Source organism: Gobio gobio, assembly GCF_949357685.1.
Source record: "Gobio gobio genome assembly, chromosome: 13".
Lineage (NCBI taxonomy): Eukaryota > Metazoa > Chordata > Actinopteri > Cypriniformes > Gobionidae > Gobio > Gobio gobio.
In genome coordinates, this window is record NC_137106.1 from 3,988,205 (window position 1) to 4,010,327 (window position 22,123).

Sequence of the window (22,123 nt, forward strand, 5' to 3'; positions counted from 1 at the left end):
TTTTCTCACAATTGTGAATTTTTTCTCAGAATTGTGAATTTAAATAAAGTCCAAACAAGCTTCTGAGGAAAAAAGACAGATTTTATCGCAATTATTAATTTATATCTCACAATTCTGACTTATATTGCGATTCTGACTTTTTTATCAGAATTGTGAGTTTAAATAAAGTCCAATTCTGAGGAAAAAAAGACAATTCTGAATTTGTCTGGCAATTGTGAATTTATATCTCGCAATTCTGACTTTTTCCGCAATTCAGAATTTTTTTGCATTTCTGACTTTTTTCTACAATTGTGAGTTTATATCCCGCAGTTCTAATATTCTTTGGCAACTGCAAATTTATATCTTGCAATTGTGACCTTTTTTCACATTTATGAATTTATATCTCGCAATTCTGACTTTTTTCACAATTATTAATTTATATCTCGGAATTCTGACTTTTTTCCGCAATTGTGAATTTATATCTGTCAATTCTGACTTATATTGCGATTCTGACTTTTTTTAATCAGAATTGTGAGTTTAAATAAAGTCCAATTCTGAGGAAAAAATGACAATTCTGAATTTGTCTGGCAATTGTGAATTTATATCTCGCAATTCGGACTTTTTCCACAATTCAGAATTTTTTTGCATTTCTGACTTTTTTCTACAATTGTGAGTTTATATCCCGCAGTTCTGATATTCTTTGGCAACTGCAAATTTATATCTTGCAATTGTGACCTTTTTTCACATTTATGAATTTATATCTCGCAATTCTGACTTTTTTCACAATTATTAATTTATATCTCGGAATTCTGACTTTTTTCCGCAATTGTGAATTTATATCTGACAATTCTGACTTATATTGCGATTCTGACTTTTTTTATCAGAATTGTGAGTTTAAATAAAGTCCAATTCTGAGGAAAAAAAGACAATTCTGAATTTGTCTGGCAATTGTGAATTTATATCTCGCAATTCTGACTTTTTCCGCAATTCAGAATTTTTTTGCATTTCTGACTTTTTTCTACAATTGTGAGTTTATATCCCGCAGTTCTGATATTCTTTGGCAACTGCAAATTTATATCTTGCAATTGTGACCTTTTTTCACATTTATGAATTTATATCTCGCAAATCTGACTTTTTTCACAATTATTAATTGATATCTCGGAATTCTGACTTTTTTCCGCAATTGTGAATTTATATCTTGCAATTCTGACTTTTTCCGCAATGGTGAATTTATATATCCCAATTCTGACTTTTTTCGCAATTGTGAATTTATATCTCGCAATTCTGACTTTTTTCGCAATTGTGAATTTATATCTCACAATTCTGACTTCATAACACACAATTCTGAGAAAAAAAAGTCAGAATTGTAAGCCAAAAATACTTTTTTATATATTTTAATTAGTGGCGGAAACAAGTTTTCACAGCATGTTTGTTGTTGTGGTTTTTGGATATATATAAAAAATAAAAAAAACGTACATATTGTGCCTTTAATTAAACGTATACGTTTTTTTTTGTTATTTTTGTTATTAAATGCATGAAAGAACAGTAACAACAATTGTCACCGTTGTAGTTTCCACAGCATACTTGTATCCTGGTCAGTATGTAGTATGCAGCGCTCCAGTAATCCGTTTGTTCGTATTGGCGGAGGCGCGAGTTGAGCCACGCCCCGTCTGTCTCGGGGGGCGGGGCCAGCACATGTATCAGCAGCAGCAGCGCGCGTTGAGCCACGCCCCGTCAGTCTCGGGGGGCGGGACCAGCACATGTGTCAGCAGCAGCGTGAGTCAGTCCAACAATATCACCCTCATCCTCCCGGAGTGTTTCAAACTCTCAGGAGAAACACCCGCATGTGTCTCCTACTCACATCAGCCCTCCTCTGCATCGCATCATAAAGGACATTCACTGAATCACAGGTAGGACAAGTCAATATTTCATGTCTTTATGATGGCTTTTCACCATGCAAACACATCTGAGTTGAGAATAACAGCGGTATCACCTCAGTAGTGTCCTAAATCTGTGGTTATGCATCATGCATATGTGGCTGTGGAGGAAGATTCGCCATGTTTAGGAGATGAAGAGTATCAGATCCGGAGACAGTGTTGCGTTTATATGAAGCTGAAATCTGTGTCGTTGCATCATTCCGATGTTTTCCTCGAATAAAAGTTGCTCTGTGAAGAGTGTTTTCCGACGATGTGTTTGTCCCAGTCTGTGATTGACTGGACTGTGTGGGTGTAGATGTGGGCGAGATCAGATGGACAGCAGCGGTCAAACGTGTGGGAGAAGCTTCTGAAGAGCTGCTGGACTTGAGGAAAGTCTTAAAATGAAGCTGCACTCCTGCTCAATTATATCACATTTGCCCTGTATAATAACCCTGTTCCATCATGTGTTGAGGGACAAAAGCAGATGTTTTAATCTACAAAAAATATTTCAAAAGGGAATTTTTGCAGTAGTTCCAAAGAAGAGCCATTGTTGTTGTCAGCTCAAAAGAAAATCCTTTTCTTAGTGCAAGAACATTTTAATAATCGAACCTTTTGTTAAATGGAAAGATTCTATTTATGTTAAAGAGCAGCTATTATCCACAATTCCCTTTTAGGTGTTTGAACATAAATGTGTGTGTGTCACAACCACCCTATAATGGTAAAAATACACCCACTCATATATTTTTTTTAATCCCCATGATTCATAATCAAGACAAGGCAAGTTTATTTATAAAGCACATTTCAGACACAATGGTAATTCAAAGTGCTTTACATAGAAAATGAATTAAAATAGTGAGAACACATGCATAAGAAATAAAAATACAGGGTATAAGAATTCAAAATAAAAGCAAGGATAATTAAAACAGTTGTAAAGAAAAAAGAAAAAGAAAAAAATTATGATAAATAGATCCTTAACTCCCTCTAAATTCGGGGTAATCAGTGTCTCAGAATAAGCCGTTTGCAGTTTCTATGCAATTTGACATCACAAATGCTTAGGCCCCGCCCACAACGGTTGACGGACTCGCCCTATTAGCACAGGCCCCGCCCACAACTGCTGACGGACTCCGCCCTATTAGCACAGGCCTCGCCCACGGCTGCTAACGGACTCCGCCCTATTAGCACAGGCCCCGCCCACAACTGCTGACGGACTCCGTCCTATTAGCACAGGCCCCGCCCACAACTGCTGACGGACTCCGCCCTATTAGCACAGGCCTCGCCCACAACTGCTGACGGACTCCGCCCTATTAGCACAGGCCCCACCCACAACTGCAGACGGACTCCACCCTATTAGCACAGGCCCCACCCACAACTGCTGACGGACTCCACCCTATTAGCACAGGCCTCGCCCACAACTGCTGACGGACTCCGCCCTATTAGCACAGGCCCCACCCACAACTGCAGACTGACTCCACCCTATTAGCACAGGCCCCACCCACAACTGCTGACAGACTCCACCCTATTAGCACAGGCCCCGCCCACATTTGCTGACAGACTCCGTCCTATTAGCACAGGCCCTGTCCACAACTGCTGACAGACTCCACCCTATTAGCACAGGCCCCGCCCACATTTGCTGACAGACTCCACCCTATTAGCACAGGCCCTGTCCACAACTGCTGACAGACTCCGCCCTATTAGCACAGGCCCCGCCCACAACTGCAGACGGACTCCACCCTATTAGCACAGGCCCCACCCACAACTGCTGACGGACTCCAGCCTATTAGCACAGGCCCCACCCACAACTGCTGACGGACTCCACCCTATTAGCACAGGCCCCACCCACAACTGCAGACGGACTCCACCCTATTAGCACAGGCCTCGCCCACAACTGCTGACGGACTCCACCCTATTAGCACAGGCCCCACCCACATTTGCTGACAGACTCCGGCCTATTAGCGCAGGCCCCACTCACAACTGCTGACAGACTCCGCCCTATTAGCACAGGCCCCGCCCACAACTGCTGACAGACTCCTCCCTGTTAGCACAGGCCCCGCCCATAACTGCTGACAGACTCCGCCCTATTAGCACAGGCCCCGCCCACAACTGCTGACAGATTCCGCCCTATTAGCACATGCCCCGCCCATGACTGCTGAGTTTTTGGCGTATCCGAGACACAAGCTGTACAGGCTCCGCCCTCTTCTGGATAGGGGGCGGAGCAGACGCTCATTTGCACTTAAAGACACATGCACGAAAACAGCATGTTTTTACTCCCACTCAAAAATAGGCGTTTCCAACATTGTGGGGTATTTTGAGCTGAAACTTCACACACAGCGCAGACTTGTATTGCATCTTGTAAAAATGGGCATTTTGAAGGCTCTTATGGAATCATAGATGCGAGTAAACAACATCTATTTTTAAGCAGTAATTGTGGTATTTTGTTCATTTATTGCAGTTTTGGCCTTAATTATTGATTTCTAGTGTAGTCTGGTGCATCTCCAAAAGGCAGATATGAGCTTATGGCTGTATATTCTGCTGTAGTTTCTGAATGATTATAATTCTCCAGACTCCTGCTCTCTATGCAGGCTGTTATCATTCTGGCACGATCCATGTCATTTTATGTAAGTGCGGTTATTAAATGGCCTATTTGCATCGGACAGGAAACTGCTGCTGTTCGTCCCATCAGATTGTGTCATGTAAATGTGACACCCAGGAAAGGAGGAAGCGTGATAAATGCTTTATAAAAGTGAAATGTGCAAGCTCTGGACTTAAATGGCCCTCTGTTTTTCCACTGTGCACAGCTGATATCATCCGCATATGAATAATGCTAGTGTGTGCAGGTTTGTCACAAACACACGTGATTGTATTGTTCATATGTAGGTTATCGTGGCCCGCGAGACCCTGTGACCTCCCAGAGGAGCTCAGCACAGAGAGGACGCTTCAGTATCACAGAATAACCTTCGGACTCCGCTGGGAAGTATCTGGGCGGATCTCATGAAAACACGTCCAGGTCACATTTCACACCAAAATATAATGAGAGAGGATTCTTTTAAAAGAAAAAAAGGCATCATTTTCATCAAAATTGGGTTTTTAAATGTAAAAATGTGTTTTTCTTGACCATTCTAAAATGCAACAGGGTTTTTAAACTTTAAATGAAAAAAATGTATATTAAATTAATGTTTAATTTGATTTAGTTATTTTTACATTTTCGTGACATTATTTTTGATAAAAAAGTCAGAATCGCAAAATAAGTCAGAATTGTGAGATATAAATTCGCAATTGCGATCAAATCTGTCTTTTTTCCTCAGAAGCTTGTTTGGGCTTTATTTAAACTCACAATTCTGAGAAAAAATTCACAATTGCGAGGAATGTTTGATTTTTGTGGCATTATTTTGACAATTCGACCCCAAAAAATGACACTGCAATGGGATTTGTAAGGTTAAAATGCACTGATATGAACATTTTGGCTGATACGATAACCGATATATTGGCCAATAAATATAAATCCAAATGTTTATATAATATTTGAGATTCTGATTATAAAAACAAAAGTCTCTCCATTAAATCCATGTCCCAAACACACAATTATGATGTTCTCATAATTTGATATGAACAATTTGGCCGATATTTTCAAACCGATATTTGAAAGCAGATAACGGGTATATTGGCCGATAAATATAAATCAAAATTTTTATATAATATTTGAGAGTCTGATTACCAAAACAAAAGACTCAACACTAAATCCATGTCCCAAACACACAATTTATGATGTTCTCATAATTTAATATGAACATTTTGACCGATATTTGGAAGCCGATAACCGATATATTGGCCGATGAATCCACATTTTTATATAATATTTGAGAGTCTGATTACCAAAACAAAAGACTCAACACTAAATCCATGTCCCAAACACAATTTATGATGTTCTCATAATTTAATATGAACATTTTGACCGATATTTGGAAGCCGATAACCGATATATTGGCCGATGAATCCACATTTTTATATAATATTTGAGAGTCTGATTACCAAAACAAAAGACTCAACACTAAATCCATGTCCCAAACACACAATTTATGATGTTCTCATAATTTAATATGAACATTTTGACCGATATTTGAAAGTTGATAACCAATATATTGGCAGATAAATCCACATTTTTATATAATATTTGAGAGTCTGATTACCAAAACAAAAGACTCAACACTAAATCCATGTCCCAAACACACAATTTATGATGTTCTCATAATTTAATATGAACATTTTGACCGATATTTGGAAGCCGATAACCGATATATTGGCAGATAAATCCACATTTTTATATAATATTTGAGAGTCTGATTACCAAAACAAAAGACTCAACACTAAATCCATGTCCCAAACACAATTTATGATGTTTTCATAATTTAATATGAACATTTTGACCGATATTTGAAAGCCGATAACCGATATATTGGCAGATAAATCCACATTTTTATATAATATTTGAGAGTCTGATTACCAAAACAAAAGACTCAACACTAAATCCATGTCCCAAACACAAAATTATGATGTTCTCATAATTTAATATTAACATTTTGGCCGATACCGATAACCGATATTTGAACGTCGATAACCGATATATTGGCCGATAAATATAAATCTAAATTTTTATATAATTTTTGAGAGTCTGATTACAAAAACAAAAGTCTCAGCATTAAATCCATGTTTCCATCGGTCGATACCGATTATGGTGGTTATATATCGTGCATCGCTTAAATGAAAATGTCATGAAAAAGCATTCTGTTTACTGGTGTGTCGAACTGTGACCTGATGTCGTGTAAGTGAGAACAGTAGGAGCAGTGCGTCTCATTGTACAGCGAGTTTCCTTCACATGAAAGTCTTTCCTTCCTTCCTTGAAGTGTGTGAGCCGGGGTCCTTCTTCAGGACTGTGGGGTGTGTGTGTGAAGCACATTCCAGGCATGAGCGCTGAGATTCCTTATGCATGAGGGTTTGCGTAATTTGTCCACAGAAAGGGAGTGTTTTGTGTCTTATCTCAGCCACTGTGAAGGATTTGCACAACAGCATGCTTGGCATTTCATCAGTTGTGTGTGATTTCTATCAGCTTCAGTGCTTCTGTGGGGATGACGGCCAATAGGGGTGTCTGCCATTAATATCATAATTGTTGAGTGATCTCATGGTATCGAGTGTGTCCCTCAAAACACACCTGGAGAGCGCACGCATACACTACGTGATGTGGTCTACACTTTCACTGTGATATACTCTATTCAAATACATTTATAATGCCCTCAATATTCAACATAAGGGGCAAAAGACATCTCTGTCTTTCATATTTATATCATTTAATATGTTAATCAATATCACACAAACAGTGTAGTTTTCCTCCAGATATCAGCATGATTACAAATGTGATATTGATTTTATACAACAGTTCAATAAAAAAGAAGTTAATATTAAGTGACTTGCATTTTAGACACAATGTTGCCTGTTTTTGCCAAAGAAAATAGTTCCAAACAAACCCACAGGACTGAGCAAGACACGGAGGATTCATTACTGAATGGACAAATCTGTTGAATGAATGATTCAATGACTCATTCATGAAGACCGTCAAATGCTTCGTTCCTGATTGAATCAGCCGTTTGAATGAACCGGTTGAATGAATGATTCAATGACTCACTCATTAAGAGAGTCAAATGCTTTGTTTCCTGAATGAATCAGCTGTTTGAATGAATCGGTTGATTGAATGATTCAATGACTCATTCATGAAGACCGTCAAATGCTTCGTTCCTGAATGAATCAGCCGTTTGAATGAACCGGTTGAATGAATGATTCAATGACTCACTCATTAAGAGAGTCAAATGCTTTGTTTCCTGAATGAATCAGCTTTTTGAATGAATCGGTTGATTGAATGATTCAATGACTCACTCATTAAGACAGTCAAATGCTTATTCCTGAATGAATCAGCCGTTTGAATGAACCGGTTGAATGAATGATTCAATGACTCACTCATTAAGACAGTCAAATGCTTAGTTCCTGAATGAATCAGCCGTTTGAATTAATCATTTGAATGAATGATTAAATGACTCACTTATTAAGACAGTCAAATGCTTCGTTCCTGAATGAATCAGCCGTTTGAATGAACTGGTTGATTGAATGATTCAATGACTCACTCATTAAGACAGTCAAATGCTTTGTTCCTGAATGAATCAGCCATTTGAATGAATCTGTTGAACGAGTGATTCAATGACTCACTCATTAAGACAGTCAAATGCTTTGTTCCTGAATGAATCAGCCGTTTGAATGAACCGGTTGAATGAATGATTCAATGACTCACTCATTAAGACAGTCAAATGCTTAGTTCCTGAATGAATCAGCCGTTTGAATTAATCATTTGAATGAATGATTAAATGACTCACTTATTAAGACAGTCAAATGCTTCGTTCCTGAATGAATCGGCCGTTTGAATGAACTGGTTGATTGAATGATTCAATGACTCACTCATTAAGACAGTCAAATGCTTTGTTCCTGAATGAATCAGCCGTTTGAATGAATCTGTTGAACGAGTGATTCAATGACTCACTCATTAAGACAGTCAAATGCTTTGTTCCTGAATGAATCAGCCGTTTGAATGAACCGGTTGAATGAATGATTCAATGACTCACTCATTAAGACAGTCAAATGCTTAGTTCCTGAATGAATCAGCCGTTTGAATTAATCATTTGAATGAATGATTAAATGACTCACTTATTAAGACAGTCAAATGCTTCGTTCCTGAATGAATCGGCCGTTTGAATGAACTGGTTGATTGAATGATTCAATGACTCACTCATTAAGACAGTCAAATGCTTAGTTCCTGAATGAATCAGCCGTTTGAATTAATCATTTGAATGAATGATTAAATGACTCACTTATTAAGACAGTCAAATGCTTCGTTCCTGAATGAATCGGCCGTTTGAATGAACTGGTTGATTGAATGATTCAATGACTCACTCATTAAGACAGTCAAATGCTTTGTTCCTGAATGAATCAGCCGTTTGAATGAATCTGTTGAACGAGTGATTCAATGACTCACTCATTAAGACAGTCAAATGCTTTGTTCCTGAATGAATCAGCCGTTTGAATGAATCTGTTGAACGAGTGATTCAATGACTCACTCATTAAGACCGTCAAATGCTTAGTTCCTGAATGAATCAGCTGTTTGAATGAATCATTTGAATGAATGATTAAATGACTCACTCATTAAGAGAGTCAAATGCTTCGTTCCTGAATGAATCAGCCGTTTGAATGAATCTGTTGAACGAGTGATTCAATGGCTCACTCATTAAGACAGTCGTTTGAATGAATCTCAATGACTCGCTCATTAACATTGACTACTGGCGGTTTTAATTTCACATTTAAAGTATCTTTTCATGTTTTAAATAACTTCAAATCTCAGTATTCAGTGTTTCAAACATCAGCACATTATTCCTGCATGTGTAACTGTAGGTTAAACTCGTTCCTGTCTCTCTGCGCTCATTAAACAGTGTGTGTGAATGATCTAAATGACCGTCTGTGTTTCCTCTGCACTGCAAAGATCACTTTAGTTGATACTGATTGGTCACAGGACACAATTGGACACAAAAGATGATGCATACATTTAGTCAGGTTTAAAAAAGTCTTTATAAAGGTATAAATGCCCATGTAAGGTAAATGGAGAAGATGATTTGTGTCACTGCTGTGAACTGATAAACACAGTCAAAGTACCCACACAATAACACACTCAACGAAATAACGTCTAATTATTGTTAGCGCTAATCCCCTAAACTATATATCTTTGTCAGTGTTGCACACCCTAGCTTGGCACATTTCTCAGTGTTCATTCTTCACATGCTCAAAGCAGGAATGTCTGGAATGAGCCCAAGCGAAACACTTCTCCGTCTAAAAGAGCTTTTTCTGTGAAACGTTCCCTCAGCCAAAACAAACTGAGCTCGGAAAAGGAGAGTTGAATCCAGAGCCAAAGATGGTCGGGCTCTTTTGTTGGGCTTGGTTGTGGAATAAATGCTCTTTTGTCCGCGGTCGATCCTGGACTGTCCCGCTGTGGCTGATGGGACAGATTCCAGCGCTGGTGTGTGTGTGTGTGTGTGTGAGATCAGCAGTTTAGATGATCCTGAAACAGTGTGTGTGTTCAAGAGTCAAGGGGCTTTCTCAAACACTTAAGCAGCGATATGTAAAAGTATGATTTAGTTGAGTAGCGGTTAACAATATGCTTTTGAAAGAGTCTTCGGCTCACCACGGCTGTGTTTATTTGATCAAAAATACTGTATAAAATTATGAAATATTCCTCCAGTGTAAATCATCTGTTCTCTATGTGAATATATAGTAAAGTGTCATTTATTCCTGTGATTTTCATCATCATTACTCCAGTCTTCAGTGTCACATGATCCTTCACAAAACACTCTAATATGAATATGATGCTCAAGAAACATTTATGATTATTATCAGAGTTAAAAACAGTTCATATTTTTGTGTAAACTGAGATACATTTGTTTTTCAGGATTCTTTGATGAATAGAAAGTTCTAAAGAACAGCATATAATGCATTATAACAGCATTATAAATGACTTTGAACAATTTAATGCGTCCTTGATGAATACAAGTATTATTTTCTATAAAAAATGTTTTATGATTTATTATTATTATTATTATTAGTATTAAATAAAGTGCTGAGCAGAACTTGCATATTGTATTCATTAAAATGAATGAAAAATATATTGGGTCTTATGATTTTTCCTTATAATAATACTAATTTATTAAAATATTACATTAATAATATTAATAATCATACTAAGAAAGAGGTTTTATTAAAACAACATTTATAACAAAATGTAATTTTGTTATTATTATTATTATTATTTGTGAATGTAAAGTAATAAATTATTATTATAATGATTATAAAAAAATAATAAAATCAGGATTTTTTTAATCATTTTTAATGCATACATTATGCAAGTTCTGTTGTTTAATACCTTATTTAATAATAATATAATACAAATAAATTATTATTATTAGATGTAATGTCTTTATAATTATTATTATATGTAATGTCTTAATTAATTATTATTATTGTAATCAATATCATAAGCCAAGAGAATTTTTCATCCATTTTAATACATACATTATACATACATTATAGTTTTGTTGCTCAGCACCTTATTTAATAATACAAATTAAATGTAATGTTTTAATAAATTGTATTATTATTATTATTATTATTATTATTACTTTGAGAAGTTTTTTTTTTTTTTTTGCTATGCAATACTATTCAATATTTGTGTGATAATTTATAATAGTTGAAGTGAGCTTTTATTTTGGTGTTCTAGATGAAAGTATTATTCTTAATGTCGTCACTTTTGAACAAATGAAATCGTCTTTGATGAATAAATGTATAATCTTTTTATTTAAAACAAATCTTCCTGACCATACACTTTTAAACAGTAGTGTACATAAAGTTACTTAAATTAAATGTTTTTTTTTATTTGAAAACAGAAATATGTGAACTAAAACAGAAGTTTATTCATTTAGGCAATGCAAATGTTTGCCAAGATCTGTCCACAGTTTATCCAAAAGCTTATGCGAAAAAGTACAATCAACTTTAATTTTAAAGCCATGTCAACTTAAATTACATTAAACTGACTTAAAAATGAGTTGAATCTTGTATAACATAAAGTTAAAATTGCTTCACTTATTTTAATGAGTTAGAGCAATGTAAAACCCTGGGATGCACCGATATGAAAATCTTTACCGATATTGATTACCGATAATTCTTTATATTTGAAAGCCAATAACCAATATATTGGCCGATAAATCAACATTTTTATATAATATTTGAGATTCTGATTATAAAAACAAAAGACTCGCAAATCCATGTCCTAAACACACAATTATGATGTTCTCATAATTTAATAGGAACATTTTGGCCGATACGTTAACTGATATTTGAAAGCCGATAACCGATATATTGGCCGATAAATTCTAATTTTTATATAATATTTGAGATTCTGATTATAAAAACAAAAGTCTCTCCATTAAATCCATATCCCAAACACTCAAAATGTATATTAACATTTGAATTTATCGGCCAATATATCGGTTATCAGCTTTCAAATATCGGTTATCGATATCGGCCAAAATGTTCATATTAAATAATGAGAACATCATAATTGTGAGTCTGATTACAAAAACAAAAGTCTCAACACTAAATCCATAATTTAATATGAACATTTTGGCCGATATCGATAACTGATATTTGAAAGCCAATAACCGATATATTGGCCGATAAATCCACATTTTTAAATAATATTTGAGATTCTGATTATAAAAACAAAAGTCTCTCCATTAAATCCATGTCTGAAACACACAATTATGTTCTCATTATTTAATATGAACATTTTGGCCGATATCGATAACCGATATTTGAAAGCTGATAACCGATATTTGAAAGCTGATAACCAATATATTGGCCGATATATCCATTTTTATATACATTTTGAGAGTCTGATTACAAAAAACAAAAGTCTCTCGATTAAATCCATGTCCCAAGCACACAATTATGATGTTCTCATAATTTAATGTGAACATTTGCGCCAATACAATAACCAATATTTGAAAGCTGATAACCGATATATTGGCCGAATTCCAATTTTTTTTATATAATATTTGAGATTCTGATTATAAAAACAAAAGACTCACCATTAAATCCATGTCCCAAAAACACAATTATGATGTTCTTATAATTTAATATGAACATTTTGGCAGATACGATAACCGATATTTGAAAGCTGATAACCGATATAAATTGGTCGATAATTCTAAATTTGTATATAATATTAAATACATTAAATCCATGTCCCAAGCACACAATTATGATGTTCTCATTATGATTTTATGTAGCTGATATGACAGATGTTGCTCTGAACTGTATTTTCCTTTTTTGATGTAATTCCAATCATATTTCAATCAGTTCAAACCCATCATGATGAACAGTGCACATCTGAAGCGTCTCAGCTGAAGGAAATAATACATTAATTATCAGCTTTAATATATCAGACAAATTCTATTATCGGGCCGATAGCATTAAATATGATCATATATCAGCCGATACCGATTATGGTGGCCATATATTGCGCATCCCTAATAAAATCATGTTGTCATAATTTATTTATTTATTTATTTATTTTTAAGTGCATGATTTTATAACCGTCTGTATTGAGAGATTCCTGTGTATGGGTGTGTTTAGCACATATTTACTCACGCTTATGGTGAAAAGATCAGGATATGCTTTGACTGGCATAATAATTATACAGTTAAAGAGGCTTTAATCGTCAGTATTACACTATTGTAATACTAGGCGTGCGGAGGCAGGAAGGTCAGAGCCTCTGCCAGAAATGCCCGTATTAAGAGGAAATGAATGCGGAGCATGGAAGGAAGGAAGGGACACATTCTTGACTCCAGTGCGATGGATAATCAGTCCAGACTTGCACAACTCAACGCAATATGAGCTCTTCTTCCTGACACCTCTGACTCAGGATCTGAGCTGCTCTGGAGGAACAGATGCAGATTCTGCGGCTCACTTCAGTCAAATGAGCCGCACAATCCTCCTTTTAATGTCTTGCTTAATTCCAGCTCTGAGTTCTTCTCTTTATCAGTGTGAGTGTTTCTGAGCTCCTGAAACGCCTCCATTCTAGTCTTGAGTTTTCTTTGACCAGCACCAAATGTGGAGTAACAATATTTAGTATTTTTGTCTTTATCACAATATTCATTTCATACATTAATGGGGAAGACAATGCTCATGAAGAAATCACTCATGTTTGTTAGAGCTTGAGAATAAATATACATTTCAATATACAAATATATTTTTCAGTTTTTGTTGTTGTTGATGTTTTGTTTCTACACAAATGTATCATCAAATATGGTTTCTAAAGAAATTAATTCATAAAACGTTTAAACAATTTAATCAATCTTTTAAATTATAATCACGTGAAAATAAGACAATTATTTTTACAACAAAAAAAATTGCATTTAAAATTTTTTTAATCAAATTTGTATTGTCATTTCTTTTTAACATACAAAATGATGTAAACAATCTGCATTTTTATTTATTTTTTGATCAAAAAAAGGTTCTGCATGACAGAACTTACACTATAAACAGATTAATAAATAATGGTTTTATGATTAATACATTGTTTATTATTATTATTAATAAATAAGGTGCTGAGCAACAGAACTTGCATATTGTATGCATTAAAATGGATAAAAAACTTCTTGGTTTATGATATTCCTGATAATATTAATAAATATTAAATATTAATATAATTAAATATTACATTAATAAGAATAAGAATAATTGAATAAGAAAAATATTATTATTAATGTAATGTTTAATTTGTTAATACAATTATTATTAATATTATTGTTATTATTATTAAATAAGGTGCTGAGAAAAAAACATACTGTATACATTAAATGGATTAAAAAAAACGTAGTTTTATGATATTCCTAAAATAATAATAATAATTGATTAAAACATTAATAATAATAATAATAATAATAATAATTAAAACATTAAATATAATAATAATTTATTAAAACATTACATTGATTTATTATTATTATTAATGTCATGTTTTAATTGATTATTATTATTATTATTAATGTTTGAATAAATTATTATTATTATTAATTAAAACATAAATAATAATAATCAATTAAAACATGACATTAATAATAATAATAAATCAATGTAATGTTTTAATAAATTATTATTATGTGTAATGTTTTAATTAATTATTATTGTTATTATAATCAATATCATAAACCAAGATCATTTTTCATCCATTTTAATACATACATTATGCAAGTTTTGTTGCTCAGCACCTTATTTAATAATAATAATAAATAAATAAATGTAACATTTTAATTAGGGATGCTCCGATCAGGATATTTGTTGCCGATACCGATTACCGATTTATTGTCATGGTGATCGGCCGATTCCAATGCTTCACTGATTTGTAAGCTCTCTGATCACTGTTAACCTTTTTTTCAGATTTTTATATTTTTGTTAATTTTTTTATGGTAATTATGTACTGTAATGTAACTTGTTTTAGCAGGGTACTAAATAATCACAAAAATTATTCATTATACAGTGAACATTTTAATATGCCTTTTAAATGGGGTTTCTGCATAACACTATGCATATCAGGATACTTAATAGGGCTGTATTTTCTACGTTTTTCTATTTGGATAAAAAAAAAATCTATTTATTTTAATACTTTTTTCGCATCCTGCCCAATGATGTCCTAAAAACAATGTTGATATAGAAGGCTATAAACAAATACAGTGAATGTAATGTATTAATAATTTTGTTATTTCATTCACTGAACTAAACATGAAAATAAAAACAAAAGCATACTAGCCTATATTTGATTACCCAATTATAATGGTCACTTCCATAAAAATACACATACTTGTAGGTTTAAAATTCTACATTGGCACATTTATTGTCCAACAACAAATATTTTAGAAATATGTATACTTTAGTCAGAATTATTGCGTTCCTATCCTATAGCTCTCCGTCTGTTTGGCGTGGATCAGTGTTGCCAAGTCCGGAATTGGGCTACTTCAACACTGTTGCCGCGGGCTGTTGTTCATGTCCGCGGGTTGAAGAGACCCCAATTATGTGATATTTAGCCCCTGGAATGCGAATTTTATAAGGCAACCATGCCAAAAAAACCCACATATTTTAACCCCCAAATGTGGGGAGGGTTTTTGTTGTGAAACCTGGCAACCCTGGCGCGGATGCGCGCGGCGGCGCGCGGAAGCCTGAATTTTAGCAGAGATTCACATGCAGAAAGCTCGTCATCTCCTGACAGAAAAATGGACATATTTGCATGAATTTCTAACATTTACAGATGGAGAATATCCCTGTGATATCCCCACGCGTCATGTACTCCCTCACGTGATGACGTCATCAACTTGCGATCGGTTCGTGAGATCGGCCAAGTTAGCGAGTACCGATCGAGTCATAAAATATGATTATCGGCCGATGCCGATCGATCGGAGCATCCCTAGTTTTAATAAATTGTATTATAATTACTTTGAGAAGGTTTTTTTGCTATACAGTACTATACAATATTTGTGTCATAATTCATATTAGTTGAAGTGAAATTTTATTTTGTTGTGTCTGTCTGATTGTATTGTCTGCTTTTTATCTTCGCAGCACCTTCATCCTCATCATCTTCATCATGTCTGGGAAGTCGGACGGCGTGCAGAAGAAGTGGGCGGCCGTGAGGGGTCGGCTGGGCTCGTCCCAGGACTCGGACAGCTCTGTGGAGGCCAACCTGGAGAACGCGGAGGCCGAGCTGTGCATCCGTCTGCTGCAGATGCCCAGTGTGGTCAACTACTCCGGCCTGAAGAAGCGTCTGGAGAAGAGCGACCAGGCCTGGATGGTGCAGTTCCTGGAGCTCTCGGGTCTGGACCTGCTGCTGGAGGCCCTGGACCGGCTGTCGGGACGCGGCTGCTCCCGGATCGCCGACGCTCTGCTGCAGCTCACGTGTGTCAGCTGCGTGAGAGCCGTCATGAACTCGTCCGCTGGGATTCACTTCATCGTGGATAATGAGGGATACGTGCGCAAGCTGTCGCAGGGTACAGCCAGTCTTACTGTCTTAACCCTACAAACCATGTTTAATACGGGAATTTCTAAATACAGATCGACCGATAATCGGTTTTACCGATATTTAAGCAATTTCCCATAATCTGGTATCGGTTTTGTAATATCGGATTCACCAATAAATGGTGCCATCTAACGGTTATTGGGCACATAAACAAGCAAATATTTATGGCGATAACTGATATATAGAACCGATATTTATTGTTTTGATTTGTGTTTTTGACCATTATAACAGCAGCACTGAACTGAACAAACTCTTTTATTTAACACTTTTTAAATACTGTGTTTTATTTCATTCCTTCATTGCATACAAAACAAAACACACTTTGAAATCAATAAATAGAGTCTGAGAGAGTGCAAAAAATAAAATATAAAGTATTTTTTAAATAAAATCTTTGATCAGGTAACGAATATAGCATGTAAAAATCATTCTAACAAATGAAAAAAACCATAAACCAAAAGTATTCTCAAAACAGCCACAAGATGGCGCCATTTATTTGCGAATCCGATAAAACCGATTATGGGAAAATGCTAAAATATCGGTAAAACCGATTATCGGTTGATCTCTAATTTCTATCAAGTAAACGTAAGAAAAACGTTGATATTGTTGGTAATATTTCGAGCAGGTTTACCTTGATTTTTTTTTGATGATGATTATTCATCATCATTTATTAGAAAAATCCCAGAGTTTTCTCATTTTGAGCCATGGCCGCCAGATAACAGGAAGCAGGACACAGAGTTTATGGATGATATTTCACGTTTAATATCAATTTTGATGTATTAAAACACCTGTGCTTTACTAGGCACACTCAACCAAACACATTCATCTAACTTTCAAGTCATGTGAGCGCTTAATTTGCATAGAAAAGGCAGTGTCCGTGGGCCGGTTATTTGGGGCCACAACATAAATGGGAACTCGTATGCTTTCAGTTGCGTGCTCTCTGGCTCCCGAACCAGGAGGTTTGGCGGTTTGACGAGGGGCCTGAGACCTTTCCAACGGGACCCTCCATGTGCTCCGGGGCCACTGAGTTCCCGAGATATAAGGCAAAAAGCCAAAACTTTAACCACCCATAACTCCCGAACCCCACTGTCCAGGAACTCGTGGGAGGACTCGTTCGACGGGGGCCCTCGGGGCCTTTCCAACGGGACCCTCCACGGGCTCAGGGGCCGCTGTGTTCCCAAGATATAAGGCAAAAAAGCCAAAACTTTAACCACCCATAACTCCCGAACCCCGCTGTCCAGGAACTCGTGGGTTAACGGTTATTGGCCAAAATGTTCATATCAGTGCATCGACTCTAAAAAATTATATAAAAATTTGGATTTAGTTATATTGGCCAATATATCAGTTATCGGCTTTGAAATATAAAGAATTATCAGTACCTGCCAAAATTTTCATAACAGTGCATCAGCTCTCAAAACTTATATAATTTGTTTTATTTATTTAGATTTATCGGCCAATATATTGGTTATCGGCTTTCAAATATAAAGAATTATCGGTATCTGCTGAAATTTTCATATCGGCATTAGCTCTCAAAAATTATATAAAAATTGGGATTTATTTACATTTATGGGCCGATATATTGGTTATTGGCTTTCAAAAATAAAGAATTATCGGTTTTCGGTGTCAGCCAAAATGTTCATATCAGTGCATACACTCTCAAAAATTATATAAGAATTTAGATTTATTTAGATTCCTCTGCCAATATATCAGTTATCGGCTTTATCTGCCAAAATGTTCATATTGGTGCATCAGCTCTCAAAAATTATATACAAATTTGGATTTATTTATGTAAATATTTGGATTTATTTACATTTATTGGCCGATATATCGGTTATTGTCTTTGAAATATAAAGAATTATCGTATCAGCCAAAAGTTTCACATTGGTGCATCAGCTCTCAAAAATTAAATAAAAATTTGGATTTAGATATATCGGTTATCGGCTTTCAAATATAAAGAATTATCAGTATCTGCCAAAATGTTCACATCGGTGCATCAACTCTCAAAAATTATATAATTTTTTTAAATTTATTTAAATATATTGGCCAATATATCGTTTATTGGCTTACAAATATAAAAAACTATCGTTTTCGGTATCAGCCAAAATGTTCATATCAGTGTACACACTCGCAAAAATTATATAAGAATTTTGATCTATTTCGATTTATCTGCCAATATATCAGTTATCGGCTTTCAAATATAAAGAATGATCAGTATCTGCCAAAATTTTCATAACAGTGCGTCAGCTCTCAAAAATTATATAATTTTTTTTTATTTATTTAGATTTATCGGCCAATATATCGGTTATCGGCTTTCAAATATAAAGAATTATTGGTATCTGCCGAAATTTTCATATCGGTGCATTAGCTCTCAAAAATTATATAAGAAAGTATCTGGATTTATTTACATTTATGGGCTGATTATATCGGTTACTGGCTTTCAAATATAAAGAATTATCGGTTATCGGTATCAGCCAAAATTTTCATATCAGTGCAACTCTCTAAAATGTAAATATATTGGCCAATATATTGATTATCGGCTTTCAAATATAAAAAAAACGATCGTTTTCGGTATCTGCTAAAATGTTCATATCGGTGCATCAACTCTCAAAAATTGTATGAAAATTTAAATTTATTTAAATATATTGGCCAATATATCGGTTATCGGCTTTCAAAAAATATGCATGCATATAAAAAAACTATCGGTTTTCGATATCAGCTAAAATGTTCATATTGGTGCATACACTCACAAAAATGATATCAAAATCTTGATTTATTTAGATTTATCGGCCAATATATCAGTTATCGGCTTTCAAATACAAAGAATTATCGGTTATCTGTAACAGCTAAAATTTTCATATTGATGCATCAATTCTCAAAAAAATATAAGAATTTGGATGTATTTAGATTTATCGGCCGATATATCGGTTATCGGCTTTCAAATTGAAAGAATTATTAGTATTGGCCAAAATTTTCATATCGGTGCATCGACTCTCCAAAATTATTCCTATAAAGTTTTGGATTTATTTAAACGTATCTGCCAATATATCGGTTATCGGTATCGGCCAAACTTATATCGGTGCATCCCTAGTGATTTAGTCCCATAGAGGGTTAGGAACATGTGGAATCATGTTAGCAACATGCAACATTTTATTGAGCAAAATCTTCGAACCTCCAGGCAAGGTTCTGTCAAGCCAACATCTAAGTGTGTCATGAAACTTTACTCATCTAGTTTCATAAATCAGTCTATACAGGGTTAAAGGAATAGTTCACCCAATGTCATGAAAGTTCACTCTTCTCTCGTGAGGATGTGTATGCCGTCCGTGGTGAACATCTCCACCTGTCGAACTGCTGCTTTAACACTGTGGACCGTCTGGTCAGGATCAATTCAGAAAACATGCATTCCAGCTGGGTCTGCATTGCTCAATGATCACACCTATCACATGATGGGGCTGTTTTTTTAACCATCAGAAGTACAAAGTTCACATTACATCCCCCAAAAATGAGCAGCTAACACATCCTAAAAGTGGAGAGGGAGAAAGCGATGGAGGAGGACGCTACAAACCCTGTGATTCCTTTCCCTTTCCCCCCAGCTTTGGACACGGCCAACACCATGGTGAAGAAGCAGGTGTTCGAGCTGCTGGCGGCCCTCAGCATGTTCTCCCCCGAGGGACACAGACTCGCGTTAGACGCGCTGGACCATTACAAGGCAAGTGTGTGTGTGTGGCTCACGCTCTTCTGGACGTCCTTCGGGAGCGGTGAGGCTTTTGCGTCTATTCTATCACTTCATATATCAGTGCGATGTTGCTTAAATACACTTCACAGAGAAACTCAGCACTTCTGTCTCATTTACATGTACTTGAGAAGATCTTTATGCACTTTTTGACAGATTTTTCGGACCCCATTGGCAGATATTTGCTCTTTTTTTTAAGCATAATCTCACAAGGTAGTACATAGATCATGAAAGTGTTGTTTTCTGAAAAATGTACACTGCAAAAAATGCTTTTCTTACTTAGTATTTTTGTCTTGTTTCTAAAAAAAATCTTACATTAAGAAGTATTTACTAGACAAGCTAAAGTTTTTGTCTTGTTTTGGGGGAAATAACTGAAAATTAAGGGAGTTTTTGCTTCAAATAAGCCAAATAATCTGCCAATGGGGAAAGCAAAATAATCTTGTTTTCTGTTTGAATTAAGATTATTTTGCTTACCCCATGAACTCCCTTAATTTTTTGTTATTTTCCCCCAAAACAAGACAACAACTTTTGCTTGTCTAGTAAATGCTTCTTAATGTAAGATTTTTTTGATATTTGGACTGAAAACAAGACAAAAATACTAAGTAAGAAAAGCATTTTTTGCCGTGTTAAGGGAGCTTTTGCTTAAAATAAGCAAAATAATCTGTCAATGGGGTAGGCAAAATAGTTTTGTTTTCTGTTTGAATTAAGATTATTTTTCTTACCCCATTGTCAGATTATTTATCTTATTTTAAGCAAAAACTCCCTTAATTTTGAGTTATTTTCCCCCAAACAAGACAAAAACTTTTGCTTGTCTAGTAAATGCTTCTTAATGTAAGATTTTTTAGATATTTGGACTGAAAACAAGACAAAAATACTAAGCATTTTTTGCAGTGTATGAAAATGAAGCCGTTACGCTTCTCCAGTAAATGTATCGTGATGTGAGGATGTTTAGATATTTGTGCTGGAAAACAAGACAAAAATACTAAGAAAATGCAGTGCAAAATTCTCACTCGAGAAGCAAAATGACATGAGACATTAAGACTTGTTTTCTGAAAGAAATTATCAAAAGGTCGTGAGTTTAAGCTTTAGAATTATTCTTTGAGTTAAGTTCATATTTCTGAACCATTGGAGGATATTTCTGTTTTGATCATTTGTTCATGACTTCTTATCTTCAGTCATGTTGTTTCTCCAGTAAATGTCTGTAAATCCAGACAAACACACTGAGGAAGCACAAGCAGATGATGTATAATGGTTTGCCTGTGCACTTCAGATGGCAGATACACCAGTGGCTGGAGGTGAGATCCTGCGTGTGTGACAGTGTTGTGTTTTTCCTCCAGGCGGTGAGGACGCAGCAGTATCGATTCAGTGTGATTATGAACGAACTCCGAGCCACTGATAACGTGCCTTACATGGTGACCCTTCTGAGCGTCATCAACGCCCTGATCTTCAGCGCGGACGACCTGCGGCAGAGAGACAAGATGCGCAAGGAGTTCATCGGTACGTGCAACTAAACCCACAGACTGTACTGAACGCTGACTGGATGCCTTAAAATATGCATGCATTCAGACAATAGTATGCTACATTAATCATATTGCACATTTTGGGTGTGCAACCTTATATTGCACAAATAGTATTAGTAGCATGTAAGAATGCGTTTTAGATCTCAGCTCTATAACCCTAATATTATTGAATACTAGCATACTCACTGCACTGAGTGCTGCATGTTAGCTATTAAAAATAGCATGTGAAAAAGCATGCATTCAGTAGTACGCTACATTAATTACACTTATCTAAAGG

The 22,123-nt window shown here is 35.4% G+C and overlaps 1 protein-coding gene across 6 annotated transcripts in view; it reads left to right on the forward strand.

Annotated features, from left to right (window-relative positions):
• Positions 1-1,721: 1,721 nt before the first annotated feature.
• LOC307136294 (inverted formin-2) overlaps positions 1,722-22,123 on the forward strand; it is an 81,720-nt gene continuing 61,318 nt past the window's right edge. For 2 of the 6 annotated variants that reach the window (XM_079833185.1, XM_079833188.1), the window contains exons 1-4: positions 1,722-1,889; positions 16,146-16,570; positions 20,187-20,302; positions 21,664-21,823. In XM_079833185.1, coding sequence (XP_079689311.1) covers positions 16,171-16,570; positions 20,187-20,302; positions 21,664-21,823 — 676 coding nt within the window. In that variant the 5' untranslated portion in view covers positions 1,722-1,889; positions 16,146-16,170. The remainder of the gene's footprint in view (positions 1,890-16,145; positions 16,571-20,186; positions 20,303-21,663; positions 21,824-22,123) is intronic. The other 4 variants (XM_079833186.1, XM_079833189.1, XM_079833187.1 and 1 more) reach the window with 2 other exon arrangements.